The sequence below is a fragment of the Ctenocephalides felis genome, unplaced genomic scaffold (genome assembly GCF_003426905.1).
Source record: "Ctenocephalides felis isolate EL2017-DRISC unplaced genomic scaffold, ASM342690v1 CF-g0.4_SCAFFOLD_01604, whole genome shotgun sequence".
Lineage (NCBI taxonomy): Eukaryota > Metazoa > Arthropoda > Insecta > Siphonaptera > Pulicidae > Ctenocephalides > Ctenocephalides felis.
Window position 1 is genome coordinate 17,700,540 of NW_020537758.1, and position 20,570 is coordinate 17,721,109.

The window sequence follows — 20,570 nt, forward strand, 5'->3', positions numbered from 1 at the left end:
CTAGTAACAATGGAATGTCTAAAAAACACATTTGCTGGCATCTTTTTTTCTATGATAAAAAATTAGATGCTTTACAAATTATTATCAAATCAGTTGGCTATTCAATTCACGTATATGATTATGAAGCCTAATCATCCGTACGATTCTTTCATAAATTTCTAGACTCTCTCCCCCGTTTCAAAGCCGTATGTTTTCATTTATAATTTTCTTATCGAGTCGAGAAAATATCCGACTCGTGTGTAATGTGAGCATAAGCCAGCGTTATATCATTACTCAACTGTCCGGCGAATGTGCGATGAATGTAACAGCAGCAGTTTTGCTTCGGCTTCATCCGATGCGACTTAAGAGCGATGTGTCTGCCACGGGGCACATTTCCTCCGCGGAACGCGACTATGAGCTACAGCTACGGCTACAGCCCATCTACAGCCAACAGCCAACAGCCGAGCGATGGTTTCGCACTCATTGTGTACGATATATCAAACGGGCTGAACGGAAGGATAAATCTAGTGTGACAATCACAATCCGAAAGCATTATTATTGTGTTCGTGGTTCATAAACCTACTGCAAAAATAGGAAATTATATCGTCTTGGTATAAAAAAATGATTAATTTGATTTTTTGTTCGGTTTGATTGATGAATAACACAGAATTATTTGGACTTTGCTCATAATTTTGCGAAGTAACACATCTTTATTCTAACATAGCGTTGGACACAAAGACCCAAATTGACATTGAGCAATTATATTGTAAATCACGTAAATCACATAGAAGGCGTTCTCTGTGGTAAAAATGATAAGGAAAGTCTAGGTTGGTTGAAAACAATCAACCGCATGAAGAAAGCAAAACAAAAAGAGTTACTTGGGCAACCAGTCCAGAACGTTAAAGTTATTAGGCCCCCCTGATAAATAGTATTTTCAATTTATTTTTTGTATATAAAGTAGGTTTAAGGTATTATTGTGACTTAAGATAATGATGTATTTCTAGGCCATTAGGCTGAAATAAATAAATATAATAATATAAAATATTGTAAATCACAATAAACACTACATCAAATAAACAACTATCTGACTCTGTTCAGTGAAACTCCCAGCTACTTCATCATTGTAGAAATGCATGTTTTTATGTTTTTTAAAAAAATTTCACCTGGTTCTTTTTAACTGGATAAAACAACCAGGTGACAAACAGATCCAATGTTTTATTTTTAATTTCAAAGAGATTTTACAAAATAATAGGTAGATAATTAAGCCAATGCTAAATATAAAGTTCATGACACATTTTTGGTATTAATTAAAGTATTAATTAAAACTACTTTCTGCAACTTAATTCACTTTTTAACTTCCCGTAGGGCAAGTTATAGTAATCGCAAAAAAATCGAAAATAATTTTTTTTATATATCTTTACGTTTCAGAGATTTCTGAACATTTTGGCATACCTTAGAAAAAATTGATGTATGTGTGTGTACGGATACAAATTTTCGTCGACGATTTCGGGAACACGGATGAAGGGATTTGAATAGTTTAAAAAACATTCGATTCATATTGATAAGGAGACGTGCTGATTAGTTTTTGGTGAAGGCATGTCTTGCCGTTCCGAAGATATGGGGCAAAAAGTGCCAAAATCGGTGTCTCAGTTTTTAAGAGAACGGAGCGTCCGATTTGAATAATTCAAAAAGCATTTTATTTGCATTGACAAGATGAAGAATTGATCAAATTTTCATGAAGGCAGGTCTAGCAGTTTCGGAGATTTAACAAAAAAAATAAAAAAAAATGCCATTTGGCGGTCAAAAATGATTATTAGACATATGCACATCAAATTATCACATATTTTATAGAGATTTCAACAATAAGTATAAATTTTGTTTACATTCCTATAGGTCCCGTACCAATGTTTACGCGTTAGTCGGCAACGCGGCGCTTACGCGCTTCGATATTTTGTCTTTATGCAGTTAAAGCAGTACGATTGCTTTGAAAAAAAGTTCAGAATTTCCAAAATATTTCAAAATAAATGATTTAAGATATAATGATTTTATATGGTTCAAAATTTTATTAAAAGTTTCAAATCATTGATCAACTTTTATTGATTATTATTGATTATTTTTAATTACTCTAATTTTGAATTGCGGTACGGGAAGTTCCAGCAATTTGCCTTAAGGCACGATGCCTTAATTGCCTTAAGACAGAATCCCACTTACAGCTAGTTCATTAAATATTTTGATTGTTTACACCTTTGCCAGTGTGAAGATTCTTTCGGTTTTAAATCTAACTTGGAATTAACAAAACATCTTATGAAACAATTAAATAACGTTTACTTATAAATTATATTAAGGCCTCGTACACTAAACAACAGTGCTCAAGACCAAAAAACTGACAACGAAAGAAAATACGTTTGTTATGGGCATTGTAATAAGTAATGTGATGGTTGATTATACATACTTTGTCCTCTACTTTCAAATATCGTTGTTAAAAAAATCATAAATTTACTTGTTACTGAGCCATTGTTGATGGACCTTTGTACTTGCAGACCTTTAAGCCCCGCTTGATTTTATTCATTTATAATGATCAATTATCATAACATTGTTTGTTTATTGTAGTTCAATTACTCAATTGCAACAATATTACAAATGCACGAATAAAATTCAGAGAGTGAAAATGCTTTTGTGTAGAGCGTGAAACTTTATTCTGCAATTTCTTTACAATGTACAAGAAACGTACGCAATTTCGTAGAGGGTTACGACTTTCAATGAATAAATTTGTGTAGAGAAAAACGACGATCAAGATAGTAATGAAAAAGTCAATGGTTAATGTCAAAAATATCACCAATGGCCAACTTGGGTAAAAGATAAGTTGAAATTGGACTTGCGAATTAATTATTAATTAGAAAAAAGAAGAGATAAAATTATATATTGATTTTCATAACAGTTACATAGTTAACATATACACATTAAATTTAACTTTGGGAACTGGAATATGTAAATAATGGATAATGTTTATTATAATGATTATATTTCCATGATATTTTTCTAGTATTTCTCTTGACTTCGATAGCCGACTAAAGCAATAAATTATGATCAGCTTAAGGAATAAGCCCTCTAATCATGATATTGCGCGATATATGTTTAGGGGAAAAATTATTTAGTCCTTCTCGATCGTATGTTGTACCATTTCTCAGCTCTATCTATCTATATCTTGCTTTATCGCTTATTGAGCCGTGCATCAATGATCTCCAGGCACGTTCTCGACGTATTTCTAAAGCGCAATTCCCCGACAATAATGTACCACCGATGCGGACTCTGCTGGATACTACACCTCGTGTGTGATAATATATAATACAAATAGTATATGTATATGTATATATATATATATATATATATATATATAATATATATATATCATAGGAATCAAAATAAAATACTTTGCTGAAGAAACGATATCTCTAAAATGAATTCAGATGTCTCGTGCATTGACCCAAGGATAGGGATTAAATTTTGAAAAATTCCGTCTTAACCCATTTAGAGTGCTCCAATCGGTTCGAAAAGTATAACAAACCCGAACTAACTTTGGAAGGCCGATCCACCCATGTCTATGGTTCACCCCCTAGGACTTCCTCCCATACAAATATTGCATAATATCATCGTTTTTGGTATTTTACTTTTTTCAGATATTAATTCATATACACACAAACAACTTTTTTGCAAAATAAAAAAAATTAAAATTCTTTGTTTCAATTTTTCTAATGCATTTTGTCTCAGCGTTTCTGTTACGGCGACGATATTAGAGAGTCGTGCAAAATTTTCCAGACTTTATACTAATAAAGACTTCAATCGTTATCGTTATGATTTAAATGATGCAACTACTGTATGGGGAACCATGAGCATAGGTGACTGAAACGTACGTGGGTAAAAAGGTACGGAGCTAAAGAGCAAAGAGGTAGGCCCAGCCTTTTCGTAAATACAGAGCTAAATGTTAAAAAAATGGCAGTTTTTGAGAGAACTAAGCGTCCGATTTAAATGATTCAAAAAACTTTCTGCTTTTAACAATTGATTTTGGAAAAAAAAATTGTTTCTAAATTGTTTTTTTTTAAAAAATATTTTTGTAATTTTGGATCAAAAATTCAAAAAATAACCCAGGCTAAGCACAGTCTAAGCGCCACTCTAGTGCAAATATTTACCCAAGTGCGTTTTGACTGTTTAAGTACTGGAGCACTTTTCCAATTTAGTGAAAATTATCGAAAAATGTGAAAATGCCGCCAAGCTAAGCACAGTACAAGTGAAAATGTCGCACAGAATTACTTTCAAATGCGTTTACTGTGACTATACGGGAGCACTTTTTCAATTTTGTGTGAATTAGGCAACTATTTTTCTTTTAAATTGAATTCGAAATGAAATGACGATTGTTAATGTTCTGGAGATAAATTGATTTATGATTTACATTTGATTTGCACAGATATAACAAGATAGCAAAAATAATTAAAGTTACAGTATTTGTAATAATATATTTGAAAACGTTTAAAATTTCTCGAATATTTCATTACGGTACGGGAAGTTTCAGCAGTTTGCCTTAAGGCACGATGCCATAGACCACTGGTTTACTTTCAAGATTAGAAATGGACTATATTATAAAATTCCTATTTATATGTCTTTTACTCATTACGTTCCATGGGATAATTATTTTTCAAATCTCTTCCTTTGCAGCGTAATGACATTGCTCAATGACTCGCAAACTTGCAGATTATTTTGCTTCGTAGAAAAGTTGTCAGAAGCACACATCGCAAAATCAGATTCTCACCAATCGGAAAAGTTTTTCCTTGTGGGATATATCATTAAAGCTTATTGAATGCCTTATGCAGATGTTGATTTAGAAACTTTTGTTGAGTTTGGGAAACAAACTAGTTTGGTTGAAATCGAATGTTGAGGTAATGGTAGATTTGTAGACACAGAAACATTTGTTTCACTAACAAGTATATAAAAATTATATAAAACTAGTTGTGTATGGCATTATGCCTTATGGCAAATTGTTGAAACTTCCTGTACCATAACGAAATGTTCGAGAAATATTAAATGTTTTGAAATAGATTATTATAAATGCTGTAACATTGTCTAACATTTATAAGGATTACATAAACTGAATTACAAAGTTAAAATTATTTATTTATTTTAGTAAATAAGTGAGCTTTAAAACTTTAGCCAGAATTAAGATTAAAATCTGAAATATTTTCGATATACAAAAAAAAATAAAAAAATAAAAAAAAAAGTTGATTTTTTTCCGAAAACAAATATTTTGTCAAAACAAGCAGAAAGTTTTTTGAATCATTCGAATCGGATGCTTAGCCCTCTCAAAAACTGTCATTCTTTGCATAATTAACTCGGTATCTCCAAAACGGCAAGATCTGCCTTTGCCAAAAACTAAGCACCACTTTTCCCCATCATTAAGAATTGAATGTTTTTTCGATCATTCAAATGGGATAGGTACTTCGTTATCTCAAAATCTCAATTTCTATTTTCTGCATTTTTTGCTCCGTATCTCCGTAACGGCTGGAACCTCCTTTGCCAAAAACTAATCAGTACATATCCATATCAATAGGAATCAAATGTTTTTTGAACTATTCAAATTGGTTGATTCGTGAACCCGAAAACGTAGACGAAAAAATGGGGACGTACAAAACACACACACACACATTGAATTTTCTGAGGTATGCCAAAATGTTCAGAAACCTTCAAAACGTGTAGATATGTAAAAAATTTTTTTTTTGATTTCCGCCCATTACTATAACTACTAAATTCTGTAAAGATCACGTGATCGATTTTTAAGGTTTTTGGACGCCTTCTTGCCCTATGGTGATACGTGGTATGACCTGATAAAATTTCTATTACCTAGAAAAAACAATAAATTTTTCGAACTTTAACCCCCTTCCCTCCCCTTTTCCTTACATACAATTTTGTGTTTTTTTGTCAAACTCGTCATGCCCGCAGAAACCTTACGTGATTAATGGGCATCCCTAAGAACAACTCAGGAATATGTCCTTTTATGTATACGTGAATGCATTTATATATATCGAAACAAGTACGTTAACTTCAAAAAGTCTGTGTGTTTAGTACATCATTTATTACAAGGTTTTCTTTGTAAATCTGCACAATATTCCACATATAAGTGTAATAAAGACCTCGCCGGGACTGTTGCTGCGAATACAAGCTTTCCGATAAGGAATAATACCCGTATGGGAGCTTTCTCGAATCGTCGCCTCCCGAAGTCACTGTGATATATTGTGCTGCAAATATTTATTCTGCCTTTATATTACGAAAAAGGATTTAAGAGGTGACATTTTCATCACATGCCCGTATCGGATTTTTCGCTTAGATGCGTGAGTCATTTCGACAGAATATCTAAACAGCAAAAAAGTATTCAAATTTATCGATGGAGATTTACATCGGCCGGAATAATATGTTGTTAACAACGAAGGCGGAAATGAACGGATACTAAAAAAAGAAATATGGGGAGTATTATCATGCATTCTGATTTTGGATTATATATATATATATATATATATATATATGTATATATATCAAATTGATTTCTCAGATCTTCAGATGTACGTTGTGAAACCACTTCAAGAAACCTTGTATATACCTACCTCATATAAAATATTACATTACTTCTATCCTCCATAAGAATATTTCTCCAAGAGCTAAATTCGATCAACAAACACTTTCACGTAACAATACGGCATAAAATACAATATAACAACGTATTTCTGAATTCCTCTCAGCCTGTCGCCAACCATTATGTGTTTTATAACCCGGTCAAGAAAATAGTCGCAAGTGATGACGACGTCCGCCCTATAGATGGTCATTCATGTCACATCGTTCGATAATTGAATCGCCCTGGAGAAAGCTCATTCTTGCCCGAGAGAAATGTAAACAGCAGGTGTAATAGACGAAGAATTGTTAAAGCTTCGATGGAAAATGAGGATTTATCAATTGGTCGGAGTAATCTTTAAATCATTGATTAATTGAATTTCCTATTGAATTCTCTGGTTTTATAATTCACACGACACTATAATTAACAACTATAACAATACTATTTTAACAAATCTTGATAACCTGAAATTCGAGATGATAATTTTAAATTGGGTAAAGAGGTGTTTGAAGCTCCGTGGGTAAAGAGGTTCAACACGATATCTCAAAAACAAGTAAAGTTAAGTATTTTTTGACAACAATATATCTATAGGGAATTAGATGTGTAATCAGCTTTCACCTTGATTCTTAAGACGTTGCTATTGAGAAATTAAAGGCACTGTTTAAAAATACATAACAAAAGTATTTTCTTTCGTTGTTAGTTTTTTTTGTTGTGAGCACTTTTGTTTAGTTTATGAGACTTCAATATAAGTTATTTTCAACAGATTTTTTTTTTATATAACCTTTATAAAACCATACATGTGGGTGGGGTTAAAAATACTCACTCAATCTTTACTCTGGCAAAGGTGTAAACAATGAATAATTAATAGAGAAAGAGTGAATTGTGTTAAAAAATTGCAAGACATTTTTTTAAGTTATTCATGGCATCTGCGCGTGTGGTCATTTAGCTTTTTATTACACATGTAATATTTTACATATTTATAATTAACAGAAATATACATATTTTACAAAGTTGTTTGATACAATAACTTATAAAAACTGAATAACTAATACTTTATTCTTTGATATACATTTTTTCTGATGCATTTTTGTAAAAAATACACAAAAAATTTATATATTATCATCATTAGTAGAAATAGCTATTGTGGTGTTAATAGGAAATATAAAATGATATTTATACAGTTTTGTAGTAAGGATGTTCTTTGATTAGCACATAGCTTACACTTCCAAATAAGATATAAACTAGTGGGGTGTATGTCATCGTGCCTTAAGGCAAATTGCTGGAACTTCCCGTACCGTAACGAAATGTTCGAAGAATACTGAATGTTTTCAAATAGATTATTATTAATATTGTAATATTGTCGAAAATTGAAAAAGAATTGTATAAACTAAATTGCAAAGTTAAAATTATTTGTTTAAAGTATATTAGAACTATAGTCAGAATTAAAGATAAAGTCTAAATTATGTTCGATATATAAAAAAAAATTTTTTTGAAAAAAAAAGTTGGTACAAATTTTTTTTTTTTCAAAATCAATTATTTTGTTAAGACAAGCAGAAAGTTCTTTGAATTATTTAAATCGGACGCTTAGTTCTCTCAGAAACTGCTATTTTTTAACATTTAGCTCTGTATCTCCGAAACCGCTGGGCATACATTTGCCAAAAACTAATAACCATTTTTTCCCATCATTACGAACTGAATGTTTTTTGGATCATACAAATCAGATGATCCGTTCTTTCATAAACTTGATTTCTATTTTCTGCACTCTTTGCTCCACATCTCCGTAACGGCTGGACCTGCCTTTGCCAAAAACTAATCAGCACATCTCCCTATTAATAGGAATCGAATGTTTTTTAAACCATTCAAATCGGTTGATCCGTGCGCCCGAAAACGTGACTGAAAATTTGTATCCATACATACATACACACACACACATACACACATCCATTTTTTCTGAGGTATGCCAAAATGTTCAGAAACCTTCAAAACGTCGAGAAATGTAAAAAATTTCAATTTCGATTTTTGGTCCATTACTATAACTTATCCTACGGGAAGTTAATTAAATATTTTTTATTGTTTAAATTTAGAATGTATTTTAGCTTTATGATTTTTTTACACTTGTTTCAGATCGTCGATGGAAATGCCAAGACAGATGTCTCGAATCGACGTGAGCCTGGACAATTTTGTGGAGAAGCTGAACAACCCCAAACTTTTATCAGTGAAACCAGCTATGTCAGAGTTTTATTCCACACAGATAACTTTACCGATCAAGTAAATATATTTATTTCTATTTGTTCCATGGCTAGTTATCAAAATTTATCACATTTCCATTATCCAGTGTTTGCGGATCATTACATGTTTGAATATTTATAGTGCCAAGAATGTTCCAATTTCGCATAATATACTGATACCTTTAGATTGTAAGTTTCCCAGTTTGTTGCTTAAAGTTTATCCTCTAAGGTTAATGTTGTCTAACCATGGTCGACTGAGCCGTCGAGTTGAGCGTTCAAAGTTTATAATTGGCGTCATATTCACATATAACCCAGGCCATACTACCAAGAGTCCGATGTAACGAGCCAAATGTCAAAACCATCATGTATGGAAATTAATTATGGCTGTAAGTTGTAATACAAGAATCTCTTTGGCCCACGCATTGCTTTTGCTGACAGGGAAATAAATTTCCATAATAACAAAAATCCATAATTGATCCACCACTTTTATAATAAAATCAGAAACTGTGATATCATACTCATAAATGCTTAAAATACAACTCATACATCTTACTTAGTCAATTTGAAAAATGCGGTACCATCAAGTATATACATCAAGTACATAGAACCTATCAAAAAACAACTATCGAACTACGTACAGTATAATTCTCTTAATTCTTAATTATAAAAAAAAATTCACTATTTTTCTGAAATTACCTCTGAAATAACCTATCATATTACCCAAGTAATTATTTCTACATTCTGAAATTTATCCTCGATATTTTTGCATAATTTACTAATGTCTACAGAATTATATTCTAGAAAATTATGGAATTTCATTTATACTTCAATTAGGAAATGACTCTCAGTAAAATTATTTTAGAGTGCATTTTTATATACTTAAATAATTACATTATATAAGTAATTTCAAAACTTATCACATAATTATATAATTACTTTTATAACACTATAATTTATATAATAAACGAGTTGTACTTGTGACTTCTTTTCGCGATGAATTTAACAAAATCTTGAAAAATTCTGCATTATTGATTTTTTTATGTATACAATAATTGTTGTACAATTGATTTTATAGGCTATTACAATAATTCTTTTGGTTTTCCTCGTGTTTTTGAAGAGATCTGACTTTCTTTCAATTATTACTATTGAAAATTAATTTTATTTAATTATTGAATTTTAATTTCTGTTAAAAATCTAATTAATAAATCTTTATTTTGGGAAAAATACAACTGTAAACGTTACTTACTAAATGAAATAACATATAACAATTTGATCAATTATAAAATTCAAATTTGAATATTGAACCTAACTTATAATTAAAATTATAAAAATGTAGCAAAAGAGTTTGATTTAATTTGATAAGACTTTTTTTATTCCATGTAGACAAAATCTCGGGTTCAGCTAGATAATATAAAATATTTTATTATAAAGTGAAATTTGCCTGAGTTACGCCCAATTACATAAGTTACCTTCCAAAAAAATTCGTCAAAATTGGTTTGGAGGTTTTTTAAGGAGACTAAATTTTTAAAATATGTTAGTTTGCTTATGTACTTTATTTATATTCATATGCAAATATTAAAAAACTGTAAATTCAATAATACAAACGGACACTCCATTTTTAGTCATTTATAGTTACAGATAGTTTTTTTTTTTTTGATATATATTTTCAGCGTTTCAATTATTTATAATTTAAATACCAATTTGAAATATTCGCTGTAATTTATCAACTATATTAAAATTAAAATTTTCGTTGTGATTTATACAGAATTAAATAAATTATATTTTTTTGCATCATAATATCCTACAGCAACTTGAACTACTTTTTACAATGTTTACTGCAGACATAAAATTGTATTTACATATAAGCCGAGGTCTCCAGAATCGTTGTTCTAAATTAAAATAATTATTCAAGAAACTTGTACAAAATTAATTACTCCAGAAAATACAAAATATAACACATTTTCAAAATCAATCTAATTTATAGCAAACTTTGGGAGAACACAACAGGTAAAATAAGTACAAACTTCTTTGTAAGTTGTGTCTTTATGACTTATAACAAATATGCTTCGCATAGCTGTAGTATTTTCGGTGCTCAACAGAGGGTCTTCTGTGCCTACTCAAATTCATCGCTAGTTTCATAGACCTGAATCTATAATTACAAAATATTTACTTTAAGGCGTTTGAGTTGCAACTCTTTTCCTCGCCCCTAGAGGTGAAATATTTTTGGATGCCTCGTTTTTATTAAAAAACGAGGCTAATATAAATATAAACAGTTTAATAATTAACGTTTCCGTAATGTTCGTAGATTTTGTGAAAACTTGTTTGTGATTTTCTAGAAAACATTTCGCATGGTAAGTTATAGTAAACGCAAAAAATGGTGAATGAAAATTTGTATATATCTAACGTTTCAAAGGCTTTTAAACATTTTGACATATCTTAGAAAAAAATGATGTATGTGTGTGTGTGGGTGTGTGTGTGCGGATACAAATTTTCGTCGACAATTTCGATAACACGGATCAACCAATTTAAATAACTAAAAAATATTTGATTTGTATTAATGGGGAGACATGCTGATGAGTTTGTGACAAAGGCAGGTCCAGTAGTTTGCCAAAGATACGGTGCCAAAAACGGCTTGAATAATTTAAAAAATATTTCATTTGTATTGACAAAACCAAGAACTGATAAAATTTTTAGAAAGTAATATCTAGCGGTCCAATAAAAAAAGTAAAAAAAAAATTGTTTATCAAAAATGTACATTAGACATAATATGCACCTAAAATTATTAGGTAATTTACAGATATTTTAATAATAAGTACAAATTTAGTTTATTTTTCTATGGGTTCCGTACCAATGTTCATCAATTAAATTGCGACGCGGTGCTTACAGGCTTGATATTTCACCTATAAAGGATTAATGCAGCGCGATTGCCTTTTGAGGTATTATAAATTTTTACTTACAGGTAAAAAATAGTAAAAATGTATCAAAATAGTTTGAAATGAGATAGGATCAAATAAAATGCAAAAACCAAACCAATTAATATTGTTCTTAAATTTCACGTGGACTTTCACTAGATAAGATAAAATATATTGTTTTAAAGTTGCCTGAGTTACTCCCAATTACATAAGCCTCCGCAAAATCAACAAAAACAAATCTGCTTCGCACAGTTTTAGTATTTTTGTGCTCAACAGAGGGTCTTCTGTGCCTACTCAAATTTATCACTAGTTTCATAGAACTGAATCTATAACTACAAAATATTTACTTTAAGGCGTTTAAGATGCAACTCTTTTCCTCGCCCCTTAGAGGTGAAATATTTTTGGATGCCTCGTTTTTATTAAAAAACGAGGCTAATATAAATATGAACAGTTTAATAACTAAATATTTAAAATGTTAATAGTGTTTGTGATTTTGTTAAAAATCGTTACAATCGTCGCCCTATGGAGCCGGGGAATCAATTAGAATTATTGAGGTAAAGGCAGAACGGTCGTGTTCAAGATCTAATTATAATTCTTTTTTTATATATGGTGGTAAATATTATACTTGCTCTAACAATGATAGTAAATTATTTTTTACTTTTCGGAGAATCGCAAAAAATATTAGGCATAGCTTAGAAAAAATTTATGTATGTGTTTGGATACATATTTTGAAAACACTTATCAACCAATTTGAATAATGCTAATATATTCAATTTGTATTATTGGGGAAACTTGCTGATGAAATGATTTAAAAAACATTTTATTTGTATTAACGAAACCAAGAACTAATTAAAAATTAGGAAGGCATATACAGCAGTTTCGGATATTCAATAAAATAAAGTAACTAGTGGTGTGTGGAATTGTGCCTTAAGGAATTCTCCATACAATTAAATATTCTAGCAAAAAAATCAATAATCAATAAATATTGATAAATGTTTAATAACATTTGTTTTAATTATTTTTCAAAGAAATAATTTTAATTACTATATATTTATTCGTTCATATAATATACTGTGACGATCTTATCACTCAAAACACTGGGAAATGTTTACATAAAGAAGAATTGCAGAATGAGATATATTTCTTACGAGTAGAATAACGCATATGAAATATTAACAGTTTTAAACTAAAATGTGAATTTAATTTTTTGAATCTGTATATATGTATCCAAACATACATACATACACACATACACACATACACACACATACATCCATTTTTCCTGAGGTGTGCCAAAATGTTCAAAAATATTTGAAACCAAAAGATATGCAAAATTTTTCATTTTCGATTTTTTGCGATTACCCTATGGGATGTTAAAAAAATGTCATTTTTTATTAAAAAATGATCATTAAACAAATGCACATCAAATTAACAAATATTTTACAGCGGTTCGAAATTTAATTTTATTTTATTTAATAATAAGTTCGAATTTTGGTCATTTTTCTATGGGTTCCGTACAAATGTTTATCAGTTAAACTGCGACGCGGTGTTTAAAGGCTTCGATATTTCACCTATAAAAGAGTTACGCAGCGCGATTGCCTTGTTAGATATTATAAATTTTTACTTACAGATAAAAAAATGTTAAAAATGTATCGAAATAGTTTGAAATGACATAAGATCAAATAAAATGCAGAAACCAAACCAATTAATATTGTTCTTAAATTTCACGTGGACTTTCACGAGATAAGATAAGATAAAATACTTTGTTTTAATGTCGCCTGAGTTACGCCCGATTACATAAGCCTCCGCAAAATCAACAAAAACAAATCTGCTTCGCACAGTATTTGTGTTTCCTGTGCTCAACAGAGGGTCTTCTGTACCTACTCAAATTTATCACTAGTTTCATAGACCTGAATCTAAAACTACAAAATATTTACTTTAAGGCGTTTAAGGTGCAACTTTTTTCCTCGCCCCTAGAGGTGAAATATTTTTGGATGCCTCGTTTTTATTAAAAAACGAGGCTAATATGAATATAAACAGTTTTATAAGTAACGCATTGATAAGAAAATAACATTTTTAAATGTTATTAGCTTTTGTGAAGGCGTGTTTGTAATTTTGTTGAAAGCAGTTATAATTGTCGGCATTCTATGGAGTGGGTAAACAATTAAAATTAAGGTAAAGGCAAAGCGGCTGTATTTACGACTTATTGTTAATTATTTCATCTATAGTAAATATTATATTTTTTATCTATGATTTTAAATTAATGTTCTTGTTTTGTTTTCTATTAAGGGGGTATTCTAGTGCAGAAATTCAAAAAAATCGATTTTTTTTTATTGCATCCCATGTAGAAATTAATATGGTCTGAATCTACAAGCAATATAAAATCTACATTGGTCAAATTTGAAACCAATATCGGCTGGTCATAAAAATTGAACATTTTTTATATTGAGGCCATATAGGTAAACCAACATTGGTCTATATTGGTCTATATTTGGAAATTTGGAACCAATGTTGCCTACAAATTGTTGAATGTTGGTAAGGTAATATACAATTAGACAGAGAGCTGGTAAACATTTAGAATTATTAATTATTGAATTATTAAATTATTCTGAAACTTATAACTGATGTTGAAATATTACACAAATATTTGAAGATTTGAAGTTGAAATAATATAACGCATAAATCAATGTCATTTATTTAACAATAAAACACCTGAAATTTATTTATTTATTTATTTATTTATTTATTTCTGAAATGAACATATACGTAAATTTATTAAGAATGTTTTTGTGGAAATTCATTTATTAAATATAAACAATGATACAAATATATAACTGCATTAAAAATATGATTATTTATAAAACACAAAAGTGTCATAAATATTGATTATTTTTTTAATAGATATTTATTAATACATATCAAGTAAACTTTTTTTATAACAATAACAAAAGCAAATAAACTTTCCTATTTATAACATCATCACTCGATAAAACATTTCACAGCATCTGAACATATTTTATTTGTTGTTAATATATTTATTATCCATTATGAAATATTTATTTCATCGTCTAGAACAGTCATTGGAAAACCTACCTTACATTTGATATATATCAAGTAAATTATAATCGAATAATTATTCTATTATAATTTACGTGATATATATCAAATGTAAGGTAGGTAAAGTAATAAAAGTAATAAATGCAAATTAACTTAACTATTTATAACATCATCACTCGATAAAACATTTCACAGCATCTGAACATATTTTATTTGTTGTTAATATATTTATTATCCATTATGAAATATTTATTTCATCGTCTAGAACAGTCATTGGAAAACCTACCTTACATTTGATATATATCAAGTAAATTATAATCGAATAATTATTCGATTATAATTTACGTGATATATATCAAATGTAAGGTAGGTAAAGTAATAAAAGTAATAAATGCAAATTAACTTAACTATTTATAACATCATCACTCGATAAAACATTTCACAGCATCTGAACATATTTTATTTGTTGTTAATATATTTATTATCCATTATGAAATATTTATTTCATCGTCTAGAACAGTGACTGGGAAACTTTTTCAATCATAACCCAAAATATTTTTGTCCAAGTTTGTATTGTCATCTGAAACCTCGTATTCCTTGTTAATAAATTTATAATATATCATTATATATTATCAATATGAATAATTTATGAAAGCGTTAAAATGAGATTGTAAAATGCACTCGACTCTACTTTTACCTTAAAAAATAATGACTTCATATCATAGTCTAAAATCTTGCTATGCAAATGTACAGATTTATTGACATTCCACATTGCATTTATTATAATCAAACATTATGACTATTCTGTCAAAATTTATATCTTTCCTTTCTATAACTTATTTAGTTACAAACTTTTGATGAAAAACTTTTCGATAACATTTTACTACTAAGCAAACCAGTTTCTCTATTTTCTGCGCTTACAACAATATTACCTGAAAATAAATAAGAATATGTTTTAAATGCAGAGACATATAATTATATATAACAAGTATTGTCTTACCTTTTATAAATATGAAAGTGCAGTATGTCTTCACTCAAAAAGATTAGGTTATGTTATATTTTATTATGTTATATTTTATTATGTTATATTTTATTATATTTCACATAATATGTACAACTGATTTCTCAATGTGTTTAAACTCCTGATCAATATAAAAATCCTTAGTGAGAAAAATAAAATTATCTTGCATTTCTTACCATTTTTATTGAAAACTTGCAAATTTTGACATTTCGAATAGCTAGTTTCCGATTATTTATTAGAGATACTAATAATAATGTAGTTAGCAGTAATTATTCTAAAAATAAATAGCTATTAGTTACAATGCATAAACGCATAATTAAGTATTATACTCACCAATAGTAAAAAGAATTCGTCTATTAAAACTAAGGTTATGTTAGATATACATAACTTATTACTTAATCTATCCATCCCAAATCAAATCAGATGACGTAAAATTAAGTTGAACTTTCAAACCTTTGTATTTTAATCCAAAGTAACAACAAAGAAATGAAATATTGTATATTTTTCAGAGACAATGCTTACTTAACCAAACTTGTTTGTGGTATATATTTCGCACCAATGCACATTACACACATTAGAAAACAATGTACACTATAACACTATTACACATTACACATAACTGAAAATATTATTCGATTATTTCCAGCAAAACTAGTATCTTAAAACATACTATAATTAACAATTTTGCATTAAAGGCGCCGTGTGACGCGCGTCGCTTCTTGTAGGCATACGTCATGCATAGAAGGCATAGAAAGATCTAGAACCTTATACCTGCGGTTCAGGATAGTGAGTTACTACAACAAGATTGTATATCTTGGTGGTGTAATGGCTAGCGTCGCAGCCTTTTGATTTTGATTTTGGGGTTCAAATCCCAGTCCATTTATTATTATTTTTTTATTTTATAATTGTATGAGTAAATAAAATTAAAGTTTTCAATTAGTTTTATATATATCGGACAGTATTTAAAATAAATTACCCTGTAACATTTATAACTTTTTTATAATGAGAGGAAAACTGAATTTTTATACTATTCTCAACATTTGAGGTTTTCATAAAGAAACCGTATAAAGTATTATACATCATTAGAATCGTCTCAAAATTCTTAGTTTTTCTTCCACATATCACAACTTAGTATTTCAAACGGTTTGGCCTATGGGCGAGTTGCAGTGCTAAAATTCAAGAAAAATTGAAAAATCTGAAAATAATTATACGAACACACATATTGAATTATATATCATTTTATTCGTAATTTTATTCCGCATCTTTCGTCCGAATAAACTTTTTACGTATCTTTTACCTTTTAATTTGTAAGGGTGAATAATTACATGGTTAAATATTTACAGCCATATATATCTGGCGTATGTTGTTTTCGTTCTGTTGAGTCGATAGCTAAGCGCTAGCGTTGCCGACTCTTAACGTCGTAGTCTCGGGTTCGATCCCAGATAAGATTTTTGTTTTTCATTTTAAATATAATAACAATAATTATGATTGAGGAATTTGAGGAAACAATATTTATTATTAATTAACATGCAAACAATATTTAATAGTCAATTATAAAAAATGTTGCATCAATATTCATTTTTTATTTTGAGGACAATATTTATTAGCTTATGATAAAAAATATTGCATAAATATTTATTTTTCAATTTGATGACAATATTTTGTACCCGATGATAAAAAATGTTGCATCAATAATTTCATTTCAATTTGTGGACAATATTTATCAGTCGATGATAAAAAATGTTGCATCAATATTTTTATTTCAATTTGTGAACTATATTTATCAGCCGATGATAAAAAATATTGCATCAATATTTATATTTCACTTTGGGAACAATATTTTGTAGCCGATGATAAAAAAATATTGCATCAATATTTATATTTTAGTTTGAGGACAATATTTATCAGCCCATAATAAAAAAATATTGCATCAATATTTCTATTTTATTTTGAGGACAATATTTATCAGCCGATAATAAAAAATATTGCATCAATATTTCTATTTTAGTTTGAGGACAATATTTATCAGTCGATGATAAAAAAATATTGCATCAATATTTATTCTTCTATTTGGGGACAATATTTATTAGCCGATGATAAAAAATATTGCATCAATATTTCTATTTTAGTTTGAGACCAATATTGGACAAGGCCATTTATAGAGATTATTGCCTCAATATCGGCTGACGTTGGCCTGATCGATTAGTTGACATCATCACAGAACCGACGTTCGCCGATATTTTTGCAATATAGGCAATCACGGCCACAGAAAACCGATATTGGTAATATATTGTACCGATATTAATTTCTACATGGGATGTTTTCAAAGTTGAACTATCTAAGAATATGGGTACGAGAAGGTTTTTGAAAATTTGAATTATTTTTGGAGATACAAGGTATTTTACTGACTCGGTCTCCATACTGGTTTGGCTTCACGCAAAACTATGCGTTTTTCTCAGAACAGACTTTTTCAGTACTGTTGACACAATTTCTCGAGTTTTAATCGACCGATTCACTTGAAATGTTTAGAGAGTCTTGTTTATAGACCTATCTATAGCTCGAACTAGGATTATCCCCGAATTCCAATTTTTACTATTTTAAAAAAATCGAGAAACTCAACAAATCAGTAATAAAACACTTTTTTTTCAAACAGTCGCCATTTGTAAAAAAAAATTCAACTCATCACTAGTTCGGGCGATTGCGACATCATTGCAGTGATTAATAATCTTTTTATTTTTTGCATTTCCGATGGTTAGGAGGGCTCAAATCATGTCAAGACTGAGGTGCCAATTTTTTGAGACCACCCACTTCATCAGCTGCCGGTTTCTACAATTTTCAACTTTTTTATTTTTTAGTTTTTGTTAAAACATCTGTATCATCTTCTCGCTTCTTTATCCCTGTACTTACTTTTCATTCAATGTTTGATGAATGTTTAAAATTTATCGATTTATCGTAGGGCCATAATATTCTAGTATAATCTCTTGAACTATGATATATATCAAAATATCAATTTCATGATATGTCAAATAAATATCAATTTCAATTTTCTTCTATTTACAAAAAAAGGGACTCGGCTGATCATAGTGCAAAACTGACAAAAATTCATTACCAAATTACATAGAATGGCTTTTAAATTTTTGAAATCGGTTCAGACGTTTTTGAGAAAACGCCGACTTAAGGTCAAAAATCGACTTGCATACACACACACATACTTTATCCAAATTTAGTATCATTCGATTCGGAAAGGCTTGGAACGTGGAGAAAATATAAAATAGGCAAATCGGATTTTTAGGCGAAAACATAAACTCCTTTTTTGTGAAGATAATAATATTTTATTTTGTTAGTATTTTTTTTTATTTTCCAGTAAAACCTATGTATCTTCTTCCTCCCCAGACTTACTTCTCATTCGATTCCCGAGCCGAGCAACAGCTGGAGGTCTATCTGCGCTACGGGCAGCATCCCGAACTATACCCGAATCGCAGAGGGGAAGTGGTCCCGGGGTAAGTTGATTAAACTTCATATCTGAAATACCTACTCCTCAACTGAAAACTACTCACTACCTCGTTACTTAACTTAAGAACGAAACTTTCGTAAACTGATTAATCTTGAAACCCGAATCGAATTTTCAACTTTCGTATCGGCTTCTGGAAACCGATGGATGAGGAGAAATTGAGTTATTATAGATAATAGTTCACCTATACATGTAATATTACAAACATAGTTAGTCAAAAATAATGTAAATGTAATATAATGAATACTGGGCATGGTAGTAACAATTAATTAATTAAGTAATTGAAAGTGGCATTTAGTCTTAAGGAAAGTTGCATGAGTTTTCCGATTAGTGTAATAATTGACTTAAGGGGGTATTCTAGTGTAGAAATTCAAAAGAATCAATTTTTTTTATTTCATATTTTCGAAGTTTAACTATATAAGAATATGGGTATGAGAAGGTTTTTGAAAATTTGAATTATTTTCGGAGATATAGACATTTTACTGACCCGGCCCATACTGGTTTGGCTTCACGCAAAGCTTTAAATGCGTTTTTCTCTGAACAGACTTTTTCAGTACTGTTGACACGATTTCTCGAATTTTAATCGACCGATTCACTTAAAATGTTCAGAGAGTCTTGTTTATAGATCTATCTGTAGCCCGAACTAGGATTATCCCCAAATTCCAATTTCTACTATTTTTAAAAAATTCGAGAAACTCAAAAAAACAGTAAAAAACACTTTTTTTCAAACAGTCGCCAATTTGTAAATAAAATTGTTGCTCATCGCTAGTTCGGACGATTGCGACATCATTGTAGATTAATAATCTTTTTATTTGGATTTCCGATGGCTAGGAGGGCTGAAATCATGTCAAGACTGAGGTGCCAATTTTTTGAGACAACCCACATCAACTGCCAGTTTTTACAATTTTCATTTTTTTTTATTTGTGTTTTGTATTTTAATAATAATAATAAACAAGTGGTAAAAAATGATAGTAAAAACATTCATTGCTTTTATTACGACACTTTAAAAATGACCTAAAATTCATCGCTCTACACTAGAATACCCCCTGAATCAATCGAAATTGAAATTTAGATATTTAGATAAAATTTTCAACTGTTTATTGTAAAAATAAAGTAATCGCTTTCAATTAAATCTAAATAATGCAATTTCGAATAGAATGTTCTCAAACCCTTTTAAATTATAATAATTATATTGCATAGACACATGCTT

General features: G+C 29.5%; 1 protein-coding gene across 2 annotated transcripts in view; it reads left to right on the forward strand.

Annotated features, from left to right (window-relative positions):
• LOC113372307 overlaps positions 1–20,570 on the forward strand; it is an 81,582-nt gene that overhangs the window by 14,681 nt on the left and 46,331 nt on the right. The window contains exons 2-3 of one of the 2 annotated variants that reach the window (XM_026612632.1): positions 8,756–8,899; positions 19,243–19,349. In XM_026612632.1, coding sequence (XP_026468417.1) covers positions 8,756–8,899; positions 19,243–19,349 — 251 coding nt within the window. Of the gene's footprint in view, positions 1–8,755; positions 8,900–12,310; positions 12,326–19,242; positions 19,350–20,570 lie in introns of those variants that run through there. The other variant, XM_026612633.1, reaches the window with a different exon arrangement.